Source organism: Penicillium rubens (assembly GCF_028828025.1).
Source record: "Penicillium rubens strain IBT 27055 chromosome Unknown utg000003l_segment0_segment0, whole genome shotgun sequence".
Classification (NCBI taxonomy): Eukaryota; Fungi; Ascomycota; class Eurotiomycetes; order Eurotiales; family Aspergillaceae; genus Penicillium; species Penicillium rubens.
The window spans coordinates 2,878,270-2,896,590 of NW_026890601.1; the positions used below are offsets into that span (position 1 = coordinate 2,878,270).

At 46.4% G+C, this 18,321-nt stretch overlaps 6 protein-coding genes across 6 annotated transcripts; 3 read left to right on the forward strand and 3 right to left on the reverse strand.

Moving 5' to 3' along the window:
* Positions 1-905: 905 nt before the first annotated feature.
* N7525_007311 (uncharacterized protein) lies at positions 906-1,480 on the reverse strand (the record flags this gene model as incomplete). The annotated part of the gene is made up of 2 exons (XM_061213981.1): positions 906-1,409; positions 1,457-1,480. The coding sequence occupies 2 exons, from the start codon at positions 1,478-1,480 to the stop codon at positions 906-908; spliced, it is 528 nt and encodes a 175-aa protein (XP_061068412.1).
* Positions 1,481-3,200: 1,720 nt separating this feature from the next.
* On the reverse strand, positions 3,201-3,805 carry N7525_007312 (uncharacterized protein; the record flags this gene model as incomplete). Its single annotated transcript, XM_061213982.1, has 2 exons — positions 3,201-3,752; positions 3,803-3,805. 2 exons carry the CDS (start codon positions 3,803-3,805, stop codon positions 3,201-3,203), a joined length of 555 nt encoding a protein of 184 aa, XP_061068413.1.
* A 595-nt stretch (positions 3,806-4,400) lies between these two features.
* N7525_007313 (uncharacterized protein) lies at positions 4,401-4,839 on the forward strand (the record flags this gene model as incomplete). The annotated part of the gene is made up of 2 exons (XM_061213983.1): positions 4,401-4,514; positions 4,624-4,839. The coding sequence occupies 2 exons, from the start codon at positions 4,401-4,403 to the stop codon at positions 4,837-4,839; spliced, it is 330 nt and encodes a 109-aa protein (XP_061068414.1).
* A 2,252-nt stretch (positions 4,840-7,091) lies between these two features.
* N7525_007314 (uncharacterized protein) lies at positions 7,092-7,526 on the forward strand (the record flags this gene model as incomplete). The annotated part of the gene is made up of 1 exon (XM_061213984.1): positions 7,092-7,526. One exon carries the CDS (start codon positions 7,092-7,094, stop codon positions 7,524-7,526), a length of 435 nt encoding a protein of 144 aa, XP_061068415.1.
* Positions 7,527-9,255: 1,729 nt separating this feature from the next.
* Positions 9,256-10,177, forward strand: N7525_007315 (uncharacterized protein; the record flags this gene model as incomplete). The annotated part of the gene is made up of 3 exons (XM_061213985.1): positions 9,256-9,322; positions 9,380-10,035; positions 10,160-10,177. 3 exons carry the CDS (start codon positions 9,256-9,258, stop codon positions 10,175-10,177), a joined length of 741 nt encoding a protein of 246 aa, XP_061068416.1.
* Positions 10,178-12,719: 2,542 nt separating this feature from the next.
* N7525_007316 (uncharacterized protein) lies at positions 12,720-15,012 on the reverse strand (the record flags this gene model as incomplete). The annotated part of the gene is made up of 3 exons (XM_061213986.1): positions 12,720-14,605; positions 14,683-14,922; positions 14,979-15,012. 3 exons carry the CDS (start codon positions 15,010-15,012, stop codon positions 12,720-12,722), a joined length of 2,160 nt encoding a protein of 719 aa, XP_061068417.1.
* Between the last annotated feature and the right edge of the window lie 3,309 nt (positions 15,013-18,321).

The window sequence follows — 18,321 nt, forward strand, 5'->3', positions numbered from 1 at the left end:
GCTAGTTCTATCCAGCAATTGCATCTACTAGTCTTTTGGATGTGTGGAGATGCGTTGGCGAGCCAGCCCTCACCTATAAAGCCTGAGTCTTCGTCGAACTGACAGCCTTCTGTTTCCTGTTCTGAACAAACTATTTCATTTATTAGCTTCTATTCACTTTACTTCAAGATGTCTGACATGGAAGGCGGCTCGCAATCTTGATGCAAGCTCTGGTAAAAACGGGATTGGACTATATTTGTCCGGGATGTTTTAAGCTCTTTTCAGATCCAAATGCTTGCTACAGTCATTGTCGAAAGGAAGGGGATGAAGGGGATGATATCCACAAAGGTCTTGGTCTGATCACGAAGAAAGATTTTCCGAAATTCCTTCGATGCTACCGGGTTGCTATTGGCTTCCAGATAGAAGAAAGAGCTCTTCCCTTGGGAGAGGGCCCAGGACGCCGCTCATACCACGAATGTTTCTCTGTTGAGTTTGTACTTAACAATTGTGGTCAGTCTTTTCACCCAAACGCAAGCCCTATGTGTCGAACTGACGATAAAACAGTCGCAAAAAGAGAAATAATCGACGCAATGCGGTTGGCCGTGATTAAGATCTAAATCAACATCCCATTGGGTTAGATAAAGTCATGGTAGTGCGTTGCAGAGGAAACTCGTCGACCGACGGCAAACTAACATCGCAATTTAGATACCGACAGAAAGCTTTCAATTTGACCCCCTCATCCAACGGCAGTCTTTGACAGCTGGGGGGCAGGAGAAGAGCAAAGGAAACGGGCGTGGCGAAAAACCAGTTGGAGGCGTGGTATAAGATTCAGTGATTTGAAGTTGGATTGGACAGTTGTATATATACCCGTCTTTATTATTTCCCATTGACTAGTATGATGCGGATAGGCCAAGAGATGGTCAAAACTAGGTATACAAGACCCCGTCGCCTATGATCACGTGTCGTTCTAATAGCCGTAATAGTCCCCTCAATCTTTCCTTGAAGTTTGCCAACGTGTCCGGTTCACACATTTTCGTGTAGCTGAGGTGGATGGATCGGCACACTGTGTCAAATTGCTCGTCAAAGTTGGCGAAGAATTGAAGGAGCCCCTGGGGTAGAGGCACCATTTTCGAGCTAAAATGCCAGGCGAGAAGAGAAAGCATAGCCAAATCACAATCAGCGAGTTCACCTGCCATACGGTGGGCATAGTTCCTCAGCCGTCTGTTCTTGGCCAAGGCTCTGCGTTTTCCCCAGGGCAAGTAGCGATACTTTCTGAGTGCCTGGCAGGAGGATATCAAGAATGTGGTCCTGTCATTGAGCTTGTGCTGTCGTTTGATTGCGCGCTTGAGGTATTTCGAGCCCAGAAACCACACTTGTTGAACAATTAAAGTCGTTTCGGCGGCTCGGAAACTGGTTCTTGGGAAAGGAAACTTCATAGTTTAGCATATCACTGTATATAATCCAGTGATTGTCTTACATAGAAGTCTTCAACTAGCGACATGATAGCAGGTGCTTGGGATTCTGTTGGAATACTGGAGCATGGTTCCGGTGTAAGATGGGCTGGTCCAGTATTTGTGTTATGCCCGAGATGCTCCCGGGTCCCTTGATCCAGATTCCGGACGAATAAGAAGAGGTTATTTCCTGGATGCGACATTGGTCTTCTAATAGTAGTATCGCCATACCACAGACGCTAACAGGAGGCTTTCCCGGCCTATTAAGAGCAAGTATTTTGGCCCACTCCCAAATACAAAGCCTTTCTAAAAGTTGAAATTTCCGTTTTACTGAAAAATAATGTAAACTTAGCGCCATTGGGCAGCCGGAATACTTCTAGCCCTTCATACCATGTGTTATCTGCGTCCGCCTGGAGCGGATCGATGCTAGTTCAGGGCCACTGTGGAGATCAATTATATGCAGCTTTCATTGGATAACTGACTGAGTGCCCGAGAACTGCATGCCGATCTCGGTTATAGGGATAATTTTCTCCATTGCATTTCTTTTTGCGCCATTTCGAATTACCAAGAAATGACCCTTCTTACTTGGTCCCTGCACATGGGGGTTCTCGGAGTGCCCGAGTGCATTGCTTAGAAAGGATGTTTTATTTGTGCCAGGGCGTTCCCCAAACTCCAGCTCTTCAACTCCCTCGTACAGTACCGTCCATTGCATACATTGCATCCCTTTCAGTCACCCGCAATGGACTTTCGACCAATCTTCCAACATTTTTCTCATAGTGAGTAAACTTATCATCCTGTCAACTTCGATACTGATAGGCCTGAAGCCATAGTCTTGAATGACCCAAGAGGGTATTCTATGACACCTTGCCTCAGTATTCTGGCAGCATGTAGAGAGAGATATGGTCAGCTTGAAACCGGCGCACTCTCACCTGCCTACATTTACCTGGTCATGATCGAAAATTCGACCTACTATACAATGAACGGAGAATTGGGTCAGCTTCTTCGGCGATTATTGTATGATCATCTTCAAGAAGAGTGGCTCAAAGAAACTGATATGGGCCGTTTCATTCATGTTACTCTAGCGGTCAAAAGAGAAGTGCTTATTCGGTGTGATATATTTTATGACATGCGCGGCTATACCTCAGTAGCCGGGAATGTGGAGGGGACTGTCCTCGCCGAAAGAGCCATTCTGGAGACGTTTCAGCCTATCTTCGACTCTGATCTGGCTATCGGAGCGTGGGTGATTGAGTTCTCTTTTTCCGACTTCCGGCCGAGGGTCTCTCGGATAGGTTCACTTGAGGATTTGTGTTCGATATTTCGCCCTCTATGTTAAATTTTGTCCTCGATTGACAGGACATTTAAGAATTGATATACATGGATTTGAGCGTGCTCACAGCATAGATGCGAGCTTTTGTATAGAGGCATGATCTTTTTATTAGCTGCATGCTTGAAGTTCTGGAGACAGCTAAAATAGCACACCTACACTACCCATGTGTACTTGCTTTCTCCAGTTGTTAGTGTCAGTATACGAGTTAACTTTCTAATGTCTTTATGATAAGAGTTAGGTATGAAGCAAGCCTTGGTTATGTATTAGCAGTGATCCTAATGCATGTGTTTGTTCGGATCGGGCAAGGTCAAGCAATGGAGAAGGGGAATGGAGAATGACATTATTGAGGTAACAGGGTGAGATTTGCTATGGTGGCTAACGTAGAGCAGCATTAGGTGTATATACATACTGGTAAGAACGAAAAGAAATACTCCATTGAGCAGCTATTGACAGATTGCTGCAACGATGATAACATAATCCGACGATTTAAATATACAAGACCATTTCCCCTCAAACACATAATGTTCCACAAGCCCTAGTAGCCTGATAAACCTTCTCTTGAAGCTCTTTACAGACTCCGGTTCGGCCATTGTCGTGTATCGGCGATGAATATCAGTGCAAACATCTTCGAAGATTTTCGAAGGCTCGTCGAAGAATAGAAGAAGCTGACGGGGAAGAGGCACACTAAAATCTGCGTTGAAATGCCAGGTGAGAAGTGCGAATATTTTCAGAGAGTCGTCGGTGAGGTCTTCCACCATGGCTTGCACAAGCCGATTCAAAATGCTGTTCTGGGCTAAACGTTTCCGTCCCTTCCTGTATCCATTCTTCCTGAGATGCTGGCAGGCTACCACTAGCGATGCAATCTCAGGATCGAGATCGTGTTGCCATTTAACTGCATTTGCCAGGTCCGGGGTACCCAGCGACCAGATTTGCAACGCTTTTAATGATGTTTGGGCTGATATCTTGAGGTCGGCTTCGAAATCTGTATAATCAATCTTAATAATCAATCTTAGTACGGGAATAGAACGAAGCCATTTGCCCTTACCATAGTTTCCGTGATAAAGGCAGACGGTGGAGGACTGGGCAGGTGTGTGCACAATCGAAGGGACAAACCACTTGCATGGGGATCTCCCATGTATATTAGGGTTTTGGAGTGGGTGTGATATACCTCGGCGCACGGACGCGAATATTACAATACCTTTCAATTAAATGGTAATTTTCATTTTTTGACTGCGCTTGTAATGAGACGGACGTGCCCTACTTAGTATTAGTAGTTCATGAATGCTCCATACCCGACGTAGCGAAGTGTCCTAGCAGCCAATCCCACCTATTCCTTGTGTAAACATCCTTGTAATAACGCCCCTTGCCTTCTTTGCAAATTTTTACCAGCTACTCTCATGGGATTTACAAATTAATAAGTGACCCAGAACGAGCTAGCCCTCAGTAGGCAAGCATCACAAGTTTCCCCGCCCAACACCGCGGAGCATGAAAGGCTCTCATAAGCAAGGGAGCGGGGGTTCCCCTTTACATCGTATATAACCCCCATCGCCGCTTGATCTTCGGCCAGATAAGACCGACTCTCTTTATTCCTAGTCGCCCCCGAATCATCCCAACTTCAATTCTTTGGACCATGGCGATTAACAATGGCCACTGGCTTCCCTGCCTGGATCCACAACCTTCCAACTCCCTTGCCCCTGGACCAAGTCCCCCGTCATATCCGCTTAGTAGGAGTATCATTAAACATCCATTCGGGACAGGTATGTCCAGCACTGTCTGGGTCCAAGTTCCTCAAACCCAAGTTACAGGGATATAAATGATGCTAATTTGCAATAAGAAAGGGGTATGGCTGATCAATCTTATGTTCAGGCCAACTGCTTTGAACCACAGCCAGCCTCGCCCCAGGCGGAAGCACATGTCGGTTTTCATTCTCATGGCAAAGCAATAATTTCCCAAAACATAGACGAATACGCCCTCATCAACCATACCATTGGGTTCCATGGCCAGGAAGCATTTAGCAATATGCAGAAGTCATACAAGAGGGTGGCCATGCCAAGCCAAGCTGTGCACCAGAGCTTGAAGTGAGGAAATATTATTATTTTCCGTGATGAATATTTATGCTGATATATGAGTTTGTGTAGGACACAAAAGCATAATGGTCCCAATAGTTGTGTGCCCCTTCAATTCAGCAGCCTCCCCGCGAACGACAATACGGCGCGAGGGCTTTTATCAACTAAGAGCCCGCTGCCTTCTACTCATTGCAAAAGAATCTTCCCCGTTGAGTCTGACTTCTTATTGATTGACCAATTTGTGGCTAGAAACAATCCAGCCCTGGAAAACATACTTTCAAATCTCAAGCGTTGCGATGCAGCTCTCCTGGAGAGCTTCTATCGATCTGCCTTCGAAGGGTTGGACCCGGACACATGTGAAGCTATTTTGCATCTATGGATGAGAGCTTTGAGCCCAAAGGCCTTGGTTGGGATCCAAAACACATATTTGAGGGAACTGACGTATCCTGGTTTGTGCTTCCAAAAACCCATTACCCTTACCCGGACTGACCATTGAAGATACACGAGAGGTTCTCTGTCATATATTGCGCGGATGCCCTGGAGAGGAAATCCCTTTTAAACGGCTTCTGGAGACACTACGCTTGGTTAGTATCGAAGGCAAGAAAAGAGTGGAGGTTGAAACGCGTTTACTCCTGCGTGAGATTGAAGTTTGGAGAGAGTTATACCAGTAACCATTTTACGGCGCTCGCTTGATAGTTACGTTTTACTGAGAGATCCTGTATATTTGTATCTCACCATGTATAGCTGAATGGGTGCTACCTATCAGTGACGGTTTTGACAAAATGAATCGTGGCCGTATACATTAAGATTATATTCAGAAATATGTAGTTTCAAATGTTGACGAGGATATTGGCGCAATTCCACCATTCTGTTATATACCTGGGGATCTTATAAAGTAGACCAAAGCAAGACAAAAACAGCTACGTGTATTTTTGTTATCCATTAACCATACTCTCTCCTTCCACAGAAATCTCGCAAGAACGTAGCTTCATCCATATCACCATTGATCAAAAATGGTCGATGGCTTCCGTAATCACGGTAGACCACGGTTTCGCTCGTAGGACCTGCACTTCCGACGAGAAACAGTCACATGCTTGTACCGCCAAATGTGCAGTTTTTGAAGGTATACGTCGTCTGGGGCTTGCGATCGACAGCCTTTCTCTTTTCGCGACAGCCGATGATGTCTGGTGCAAGTCAATATCCAAGCCACATATATAGAATGCGCGTCATGGGTACCTGGGTGTCTCAATTCGTCGGAACCGGAAAGCAGATGGGGTTTCGTGCTGTGCGAGGTGCAGGTCACGCGTAATGAATTAGCCACAGATTATTTGGAGATGGAAGGGCTCTCGCTGGGACCTTATGTACCTGGCTCGCAAAATTCCTCTTGATGTCGAAATTGGCATAGGGTTGACCTGGAATGGGCCTTGTATATTGATTAGCAAAAAAGTGCAACAGGAGTCTTTAGGAAACAGTTCTAAGCACGAGGGTATCATACCGTAGCAATCTTCTCTGGATGTGACTGGATACTTCACCATCGAGGCATTGCCTGGATTGGGGTTGACTTGTGATTTTGCATTCTGAGGCCCGCCTTATAGCCATTTAATGGTCATGCTGAAAGTAGGTGAGACTGAATAGAGAAAAGTCAGAAGTGCTTAGGAAACAGGGCTCGTTGAACTGATCACTAGGCAAATGGGATGATGAAGAGAGAACAGAATGTGATGGGGAATGTATCGACTCACGGCCATGGGTAAATTTCCCCTGGTAATAATGCTTAGGTATGGCTTCGTAATTTATATGCTTAAAATTCGATAATAACGCTCCGTGGGTCCCTGTATGAAAGTGTCTACCATTCACAAACGCACCATGCAACTAGATGCGGAACGGGCTGTAAAATTGCTGCGTGGGCCCTGGTAATGAGGTTCAACCATTGAAAAAGACCTGCTCATGCAACCGACAACTAGGCCAAGGTTCAGCCCAAGGTGCTGAGGCCAGTTGCGGCTACCTCGGACCACCTCTTTCAGACAAGATCAAACTTAGTCCTACGCTACCTCCGAATAGAAATTCTCGCATAACGCTAGCCCACCTTCATATTTTTAATAGCAGGGGTCTATCCTATTTTCCTCCCCGGCAATGCCGAACCATCATCTTTGTTCTTACACGCTATCAACACCATGCATGGTTGAGAATCCCTTGAAGCAGAAGCAGCTCTTTCACTAATATACTTGAAGTGCGGGCGTCCCGTTAAAGGAGCCTCCACTCCGGATCAACATGAGCACTCGAGATCTGTTCTGTTTTGAGCATATGAGTTACACCAGCTCGCCGCAATATCCTTCGGGGTCTCCTGTGGGAATGGTCGACAGATGTTTTGAGACTGGATCTGAAAACAACGTCGTCGACGAAGGACCTCCTCCAGCACCACTTGCGCTCTCTACGTATTCCACACCCCCGCTTCCTCCCAAATACCGCACGATCAAGCCTCGATTCAGTGATGGCGGCTTAATGCCCAAACCCCCCGATGACACGTTGGAAGTTAAGCCTCGGAGACATCGAAGGAGTGGAACGCGCCGGAATCGCCAACGGCAGCAACAAGAGAAAATTGGAGAGCCTAATCCAGTCCAACCCGAGGCGGAAGCCAGCATGGTCTCTTTTACTAGACCCAGGAGCGAGAGGTTTGAACTGCCAAATCATCTGAAACTGCCATAGATCCTAAGGCTAACTCAACGACTATAAAATTTCAGTTTTGTACCCGTCACCCAATATACGGATTCCGACCTGTTCTCGAGGAGTCAAGGACCTTCTCTCGCACCTTTTTTATTCTCACATTAGAACGATCTTACAAGCCCGGCGGAAATTCGATCGCCTTTATTCCCTAATATTGCTTCCGCAGCTCTTGTCGTCGACCGTCCAGCCTATCACCATGATGTGCCCAGCTCCCTTGATTCGTCGGACATTCAGGTTTCAAGGCCGAATTCCTTCTTTGAGCTAAGCCAGGATCGAGATTCTATGAGAGCAGCTTCTCTTCAATTCTCGGAGCATCTTGAAAAGACCAAAGTTCTGCAATCGTTGAGCATTTTACAGGATTATATGGCGAAGTATCCTTCGGTCTTTGAAAAACAAGCCCCTGAGATGGTCCAGAAATGGATGTTGGACATTGAAGGCGTTAAACCACCAGGGTCTTTGTCCGAATGAACAAAAAAGCGGAAACATTGATGTTCTCGTCCTAGGTTGCATGAAAGATATATAATTTAACAAGTTGCTCTTAGAGGCCCTAAGATGCCACCTTCGTACGTTCATAAGTGAGACAATAAAAAATTTGCTTTGCCTTTGTACCAATCCCAGCAGGATAAGTTCCCTGCATGAATGCAGATTACCAAATATTTTGCCCTTTTAGGCTGAATGAAGATGACTGTATATGAAACATGTCGATGAGCCTTAGGTGGTCATAATTATCTCCATAGCCAAAAACAACGGAATAACGATAGTGAATGAAAGGAGAAATGACATCCTGCATTAAAAACCCGTTCATTTTATATCCGGGGGGCATACGCAATATTAAAGAAACTAGTGAGGCCTGGCTGATGCTACTGCAGCATCATCACAGCCAAGCTAGCACTTATCTTTTGTAGCAGTGTTCAGACCTATCCCTGAAGCAAAGCTGAAGGCTCGTGGCCCGACAATCAGGGTCAGCCGCATGACACGTCTGAAATTTTCATTCTAGCACACTGCATGGCAGGGGCTATGTTCCCAGGAATGAACATCTAGACCCAAAGCCACTGTAGGCTGCCGTCATAGAAAGTCTCAACCAATAACTTCGTTGTGACCAATCCAGAATATTACGTGTCCCAAGGGGGCTAGTTCAACCTGACCTGGTATCGATCATCACAATAAGACATCCAGGGTGGATAGGCCTTTTCTAATCAATAGTGGAAGTTTTATATAAAATCCACTCTAATGGTTCTACCACATCATGAATTGCAGTTAAAGACATTTGTTATCCCAGCCTAATCATTACTTTGAGGCAATATCGAATCTCTGGTATGGCTTCTTGTTTTGCTGAACAACAGGATTCGAAGAGTGCGAGCTAAATTTCCTCAGGACGGATATTCACTTCAAATCCTTCTTCAAGGACGGCTAAAACAAGTTTCATTCCAGGCTTGGCTCCTGGGAACTATCGAAAACCCAACCTTGGTACCAAATGGGTTCACGCTCGCTGTCTTCCGAATTTCAAGGTGAGTTGACGACTAAGGATTTTGACCAAATTTTCATACTTATCATCGAAGCACAATACGCAAGGATTGTAGAATGTGAGAGAAAGTGCCAGTGGCTTGAGCAAAGCCGAGCCCCATCCACAGTACACCTGCCTAGTGACCGATGGTGGGGCCTTATCACCCTACACTTGAGTTTGCTTCACGAGCATGAACAATTCTTCGTCATGTGCCAGCATCCATCCGTCAGCCTGGATGTCAAGAATGTTCCTAAAAAATATGAGATGTCTGATCGTATGTGGCGGTATGGGATCTATTCGTTGTTGAATATCCTACGACAAAGCCTCCCAGGGTCTTTGAAGTACATGCTCTGCTTCATCGAAACGGTCTCTTCGATTCTGAAACGGTTGATTCTGTCGAATTCAGAGCTTGGGGACTCGTTGTTCGAACAACTGGGCGATGTGGCTCGATATGGTATGTTTGCGGAGAAGTTGAATAGGGAATATTGGAACGTTATATCGCGGTGTTGGTACCAAAAGGCTGCGGACCGAAATCCCGATAGCGGACGAATCCAACATCATCTTGGGGTCTTGTCACAACCTGATCCGCTTCAGACACTCTTTTTCCTTACCAAAGCTCTCATCAGTGCGCAGCCATTTCCAGGCAGCCGGGTGACCGTTGGCCGTTTCTTCAATGACTGGCCCAATTTGGCACTTCAAGAAAATTCCATGGCCACCTACTTTATCGCCGCACATTACGTGCTACTTCGTGGCGACTCCACTGGGCGGTTTATGACTTTTATAAATGGATTCTTGTCGCTCTTACCATCGTACATGGAACACCATGGTCACCAAAGACAACACACAGTGTACGTCATGTCCTGCAATTTCGCCTCTGTATTCGGTTACCACAATCCTGCATTCATGGCTGTGGGATCTTCCCAAAGCCAGAGTGGACATACTTCCCAGACAAATGAATCGGGTCCAGCCAACCAGAAGCAAGCATGTGTAAGCAATTGTTCGATCAACCAACCTGCATATCCAACTAAACAAGCCCTACAGGGAGTCCATCTTACTTTTCGGACACTCTCGGTCCTTCTTCAGTATAGTAACGGTCACAACTCAGTCCCAGCAATCCATGTCTCTCTAGCCTTTCTCTGGGGCCTCACCTGTCATCACCCTTTCATGGAGAGTTTGGAGGCGAGGGTTCCTTGGAGAGCAATCACTAGATTCCTCAATAGTCTGATCACACCCAACGATGATTTTCCGAAGATCGAAGACGCGTCGTTCCCAGCTGCAGACGATGGAGCAGCTCTACAGCTTCCAGAAGATTTCTTGATACGGGGCCAAACTTGGAGTCAATTATATTACCCAAAGGGGTTTTTCAATGGATCAGGCGACAGTATTTCGATTGAAGTGGACAGTGAGGTGAAGATAAGAAGATACAGGTGCCTCTGGCTAGGTGTGCAATTAGCAATGGTAGGTTTTCATGACTTGAATTGTATCTACTTCACGGCCACGGACGAAATGGTGCTAATGAATTATATAGTCCGGTCCTTGGATCTCTTACATTCCTACAAAGGGATTCAATTGCACTTGCTAGTAAATATGTTAGCAGACAGTCATAGCTATTACAGAGCACCCTGAAGCTGAGATAAAGGCAAACTAATTGGGATGACCCCACGTTGCCCTTCATTCCCGCCGGAGGACATTTAGGAAACCACTATAAATGGCCCATTGTTCGAAGACAAATTGAGTTTTTATCGTTCTCCCCGTTGTACTATGATAGATAGTAGATTTTAGAGGAAGACAGCCTTGCATATAGCGTGTATATGAGATAACACTCGCCGAGCATAGATAAAAATGTGATAGAGATAGAAAACTCGGGAATTTGTAGCATCTTAGTCGGCGGGTTTCTTATTATTTACGCAAGCATAATACCTGTCTTTCCTTGCCAATTACATACTAAAGGCATTTCGTCGGACAATATTAACTCAACGCAGCCGATTGCTACGCACTGAAGACTGGTCACGGTTAGATCAGAAGGGATCCGGGTCCACTGGCCTTACACTCCTCATGTTTCAACGTCAAGATCTGTCTCTCAATTGTATTGTCACCAAACAGGCCTTACTGCAGGTCCTTTAGTATATCGAAGAATGGTGCCAGTAGAGCTCTGAATAGATGTGTACCAAGCTATTGGTCTATAGTATGAAAGAATCATGCCGAACAATGACAAAGTAACAGCGCAATACTCCAACAGATAACCATACGAACAGCTGAATTTCTCATCTCGTAACAGGTGTTGGCACATGGAGCACTGGATAAGATCGCACGGATACAAGACTAAAGTTCGGGCGCTTTATATGGAAGGCTCAGAACAGGGACGGTTCCATGCGTCAAAGTAAATACCAGATATACAAGACCGCATCGCCTTTGATCACGTGCCATTCTGGAAACCCTAATAATCGGCTCAAATTTCTTTGAAAGTCCGCCAGCTTGAGTGGTACTATCTAAAGTCAGCCAAAGTTGAGTATTTCATGCGAAATTATGTTTCCATGATATATTCCCTGAAAGCATAAATGAGCAGCGCAGTTGTATCTGACGCTCAGGGGTTATTACTTAAAAGTAGCCCTTTCCTGTGACATTCCTACATATCCAAATGTCAGACAAATAGATCACACAGGCGCGTAACTTCTTTCAATCCCCTTTCGCAGGATCCTCACAATCACCGAGACTTGCTCTACAATAACCCAAAGCTTGGCGTGCCATGAATTTGTAGCACGCTCAGTGACTGAGATTTCAAATCCGACATCATGCAAACCAGGCTATGTCCAATTTCATTGGGGTCTTGCCACCAAATTAGAGGATCCTGGGCCATTTTGGTAGGCGAGAAAGTATAAGGTGCAGACAGCACATGCGGCTATTTATGAAGTGGCTCACCCGTACGATGGTAATACATTTGCTGCGCCAAGGATGGGAGCGGAGGGCCTTGGTACCGTTCGGCACCGCCTCCCTGCAACATGTGAAGCGGATAGTGAAGAAGACAGGTTGGGCTGCTCAGGAAGGACGCTGAGACTGATATTGGAACAATTGCTTCGGGCCTCATGTCAGGATACGCGGGACCACTAGTATGGGGTGTGAACAAACCGCCTGTGTGAGCGCTTCCTGACACACCGCTAGTTTAAGAAGCCCCGGATTGGGAATTGGGCCTGCAGAAATGGGATGGTCTGGTGTTTGCAACTTGGGAGTTGGGCGGGCAATTTGGGTCCGGGTTTTGTATGTAAGTGAGCTGGGAGTTGTTTTTGGGTGGGATATCGACGTCTCGCTTTTGAGACTGCGATGTGTTCTGCAAATCTGTGCGCATTCCCAGTTGTGCAATGTTGGCATCTGAAACATCAAATTGGCAGTGACCGCTGGTTCTCAGCTTCTTCTGATGTTCCGGCTGACCGCTTTGAGTTATTTGAGAACCTGCCAGTTCGTGCTCAGGGGTAAGCTGATTGGGGTGCCCTTTTCACCTGCAAGTGCAAATGAAAGCAGTCAGCGTGGGAAGCAAAGAAAAAAAAAAAAAAAAAAAGTGGCTGAAAAAGGTCAGGTAACACATAGATCTGATTATCTTGAAAGAGGCTAGTGACTATGGCGGACACTGCATTAGAGGTGAGCTTACTCTGGAACCCTTCTTTCTGTGACACATTTTAGCCATCTCTCCTCTGCCCGACACACTTTTCTTTTGATGCTCGCTGGCCTCCTTGCCCATTAGGTAGAGCGTCTCGCTCATTGGTCTCCGGCTGAGCAGTTGAATTTGGATCAGCGGGATGAACGTTCCCGCCATTGATTGCTGTGAACCTGGATGCAGGTTTTGGCGTGATTTCAACTCGGTGGCGCCGATTTCCCAACGTGGGGGTATCTTCGGCGCTGTCGGGTGTCCAACATACCATCTGTCCGGAAGCGGATTCGGGGGCAACGGCAGCCGGTGAACTTTGATCCACTGTTTCGTCGCTCTCATGTAACGGTGGAGCCATATCGCGAGAAAATCTGTCTATGTTGCCTAGGATCTGTGGCTGAGTAAGGTGTCGCGATCTAGATCGCTCCAGCGGTGGAGGCTTGAGTGTAGTATTCTCATTGCTCGGTACTGCTGCAGTATGCGATGAATGCAAGCTGGGAGTGTCGGACCCAATGATGGCGTTGGGTGGTCGTGATACCGGCATAGTATTGAGAACGGGAGCAAGCGGAGTTAGTCGACCTGGAGTGGGGGCTGAGGTTACATCCTTATGGCGAGAATCTGCCTTTCTCTTTCTGCGACAAGCTGTAACGATAGCAGAAGATGATCGATAGTGGCCAAAGTCTCTCAGAAACTCAACTTCAAGTCTCTCCTTTGGTAGGTTTTTCCGTTTCATGTGCCACCCTAGTAAACGGTTCAGGTCCTTATGGTTCCAATTGGGATGAGAACGCGCCGCCTGTGATTTAGACTTCTCATGGAGACATCTTATAATCAATTCTTCGTCAATGAAAGCACTTTCAGAGGCATCAATGGTTGGCTCATCCATTCCGCAGTTTTGAGGGTGATGCTCAGTGGAGTTACCAGTGGAGCTTGGTTCAGGAACTTGGAAGGGCGTTGGTGACCTGGGCACACTTTCTGTGTGGCTTTCATCATTGAAACCCACATTTTCTGAACCTCTAGTCAATGAATTTTCGCGTGATGAAGATTGCGGAGAAAGCGTCTCTAATGATTGGTTGCCATGTGCCGTGTCTGCCTGCTCCATGTGCATTGTACTGGTCTCAGCGCAACAGGAAAGCGTTTGGCCTAGCCATTCGAGTGTGATATCGTCTTCAGGGGGATGCCGGATTGGAGATTGGATAGGCTCTGATATCCGAGGGGGTTCTAAGGGAGAGCTTCGTGGCAAGCAAGCATCACCCATCTTTGATATTGCGGCGAAGACATTGGTTGGATTACCATTCCTTAGCTGACTTTCGCCCACCAGGTCTGAGAAACCTGGATGGGCTTTAGGCGATTCTTCCGCCTGGCGGCTTCCTCGAACTGGCGACTCATTTTGACTTGTACCTGACTGAGGTTCACGCTCCTGAGGGGCGCGCTGGCAACTTAACATTTGATTCGCAGTATCCTGTTCAGGTACTGCATGTAGATCGCTGGTTTCTGTTTCAGGGTCAACCGGTTGAACACCATGAAGGCCGTAAGAATCTCCATCCTCGCAGTCTTCAGAATTCAGATATGGAAGCAGGTTCGGGGCTAAACGCAAAATGTGAACCTCGAAGTTCGACCTCGAGATCATTTGTTGGGTGGAATCCACTGATCCAGAGGCTTGAACCGCTGGTGGGGAGGAGCGTGGTGTCGAAGACACAGGTCCTTTGCGCAAAGTCTTCTTATTGCGCTTCCTAAAAGGACTTTTACCAGTTAGGAAATACACTCTTGCCTCAATAGCATGGAAAGTCCTTTTTTGTTTGAATGTTCCGTGAAAGTTGCGTGCAATCTCTTCATGCGACTGATTCTTCCGTACTTGGTCTTCGAACCATAGAGGAAGCCGCTTCAATACTTCTGCAGGCCAAGCCTTGTTTTTGAGAACTAGTACATCCAAATTATTAGTACATTTCTTCAACCTCTTCAGTCTCAATGCCACGTTTCTTATGTGTATTACTCACAGTTCCGGGTTCCAGCACCGCGTTTTGAAGCACTGGCTTGCGCGTCTGTCCTTTGAGTCTCGATAGCCATCCCCTCGAGCGAACCAGTGTCAAACTGCGGTGGCGTAGTTATTGCTGGCTCTTCGGCTGATCCCAGGGGAAAGGGCGAGCCCGCCGATCTTTGACCTTGCTCCGGATTGCGGCGAAGAAATCGATCCCTTCTTAGTATCTCCTCAAGCACAGTGTTATTGGCTTTGATGACTGCGAGGTGACGTAAGCGAGTGAATAGGGTAAATATAATGTTTGAGTGGGCTTACCGTCCGATGCAAGTTGGTTCACCCGTGATGCCATTTCGGCTGCCAGCGCCAAGGTATTTAGTTCTATTTGTACGTCCCTTTCGTAGGACCATGGTTAAATCAGCTTTCGAGGTAACCCTGAAAGGATCATGTTGTGTTGGAAAGCAGACAACTGGACAATCACGCCCCGGTCTCGCATATGGAAATGGTAAATTCCATTCCCTTTGTATTCAGCCTCATAATTTCTTTCCTTGACAACATCAAGCCAGTTGATATTGGCACTGGCTTCGTCGTTGTGGAGCTGAAGTACACAAGACTTCGGTGCTTCAAACATCACTTCTATTGTCTTCACTAGGGCGTCGCTTATGAGGGGAACGTTCAAGAACCCAGCAAAGCTCTCTCGCCCCGCTAGGGGCCCTGAAATGTGACCGAGAATGCTGAAGGACCAAAGACAGCTTATCTTGAAAAGGCTTAAAATGCTCAGAATACACGCTTTTCATTTCTGGCAGACAGTTCAGTATGCAGTCATCTTCCCTAATGTTGCGGCCAGAGCCTTCAACAGTGACAGCGTTGGTAACCATCTGGAATGTGACTCGATCTGAGTAAAATCAGTTGGAAACCTGTGGGCACATAGAGTAAGAACAAATTGCCGAAGACTGCCGTGTAATCGAGGACACACGTAGCAATGTGACGACGTTTCATGAAAAGGAGATTGTGATGTCCGGATGCTACGCAGAGGCCCCGACAGCGCTAGTTATAAATCCATTTGTTGACATCACGTGTGTGGACACTTAGATAATTTATCATCTGCCCAGTAGAGTATATATTACCACTATATTAATTGGGGGGCGGTTTTTTTTTTTTTTTTTCTTCCCCTCCGCTCCGTGGATCGTGTTCAAACAACAATAATGGGTGGTAGGTCATATTCCTGCGTGTCTAACATGATGCCTTGGCCGGAGTAAAGTACACTTTTAGTGGGAAGCTCGAATCCCGAATCTGACCCGTTTGAAGCGGGATACACTAATCGTACCTGCGTCCAAATGGTTATCAAAGTAGAATTTTAGTGCGGGTGGTTTTCTTGCATTATCTCGCATCCAATTCAGAGAAAGGAGATGGGAGTTACTGATTGAGCGGGGATCCGAGAATAGGTCTCCGGCCCCACCTCCCGTTTTGCTTTCTGTTCAGACTAGAACGGAATAAAATACAGAGTCTAGCCAATGAGACTACCGCCGCCAAGTGCGGTTGGGAAATCTGGGTTTTTACACGGATGCGGCTAGTGATGGGCGCGTTAGGTACAGACGTCGTAGATCAAAACACGTCATTACTCCCACCGTTCATGCTCGTGAGACTTAAAAGGCCGTGCATTGATCACCAGAGCCGGATAATCCCGCAATCCTCTCAGTGTTGACTCCGCTTTGAAATCGTAAATCAAGCCCGCCTGAGACAGAAGGTCAATAATAACCCGAATATACCCATGATATAACAGCCATATTGTGTGGAACCTCATTGTTTGTACTCACATGAGCGTCTGGATAATTTTTGGTTGTGTTCAACACGAGAGGATCATTATTCTGCTAATAGCCATATTTGAGATTTGGTTGACTAAAAATGATAGCAAATGTTGCCGTTTGATCACCCCGTATATTTTTGTTACGAATTTTGAAGAATAGTTGCGTACCGCAGATTTCAAGGGTTAATGAAAGCTGTTCACAGTAATCCTACACGTACCAGGCAAAGGCCCGTCTTTTTCTTTGCTGGCAGCTGGTTCGTCTAATGCGCAGAATGTTCCTGATTTGGGGTTTGTCTGTGATTAGGGAAAGAGTGCTTGCGTTGAACAAATGGTGGAATCACCAAGCCTGATGACCAGCATAATCCGATTAATCATCGATAACTAGTTCAGATTTTGGCCGCTCTTCTTGACCACTCCTCTTAACCACTCCTCTTGACCACTCTTCTTAACCACTCCTCTTGACCACTCTTCTTAACCACTCTTCCTAACCACTCTTCTTAACCACTCTTCTTAACCACTCTTCTTAACCACTCTTCTTAACCACTCTTCTTAACCACTCTTCTTAACCACTCTTCTTAACCACTCTTCTTAACCACTCTTCTCAACCACTCTTCTTAACCACTCTTCTTAACCACTCTTCTTAACCACTCTTCTTAACCACTCTTCTTAACCACTCTTCTTAACCACTCTTCTTAACCACTCTTCTTAACCACTCTTCTTAACCACTCTTCTTAACCACTCTTCTTAACCACCCTTTTCTTAACCCCCCGTTTAACCACTTTTTGGTAGAATCAAGATCGCACTCTGTCTACCAAATGTAATTACTGCTTTGAGGTGACTCAGCATGCACCACACCACACCTCATGGGGACATATCCTACTTCAGAGTTCTTTTCTGTACAAGTACAGTGGAAGAATTTTTAACTCTTCCGATGCATTGAAATAAAACTAAACCAAAGCGCGTATTGGTGGACAGGGTTGGCTACGTCAATATTGAGTGATAAACAATTATCTAGGAACATTGATTCGGTTGAAATCACACTTTTTACGTCTAAAATGTCAAAAACTCGTCTTGTGGGTGCATAGAGTAAAGCTCAAGATGAGATTCTATGCGCAAACCAAGAAAATAAGATAGTAAATAAGTTCTGTGCATGTCTTAGCTTCCTCGATATCGACGTATGATGATCGAGTATTGGTCCCTGGCACCACGGAGAGGTGCTGCACGCCGCCAGAGGGAGCACAAACTTTACCTCACGGGGCTCAGGGCAATGAGGGAGCACAAAATTTACCTCACGGGGCTCATGGCAATGAGGGAGCACAAAATTTACCTCACGGGGCTCAGGGCAATGAGGGAGCACAAAATTTACCTCACGGGGCTCATGGCAGTGAGGGAGCACAAAATTTACCTCACGGGGCTCAGGGCAATGAGGGAGCACAAAATTTACCTCACGGGGCTCATGGCAGTGAGGGAGCACAAAATTTACCTCACGGGGCTCATGGCAGTGAGGGAGCACAAAATTTACCTCACGGGGCTCATGGCAATGAGGGAGCACAAAATTTACCTCACGGGGCTCATGGCAATGAGGGAGCACAAAATTTACCTCACGGGGCTCAGGGCAATGAGGGAGCACAAAATTTACCTCACGGGGCTCATGGCAGTGAGGGAGCACAAAATTTACCTCACGGGGCTCATGGCAGTGAGGGAGGGCAGGAAGCCTGCTCCTACTCTCCAAAGTGGGCGCGTAGGGCTTTTTTATCCGTTCCCACTACGAGACTCGATAAGTACCATTAACGCAACCCCAGCCTCGTGGGAATGCTATAGTATGGACGCGCAGTGAAGATGATGATGTACTCA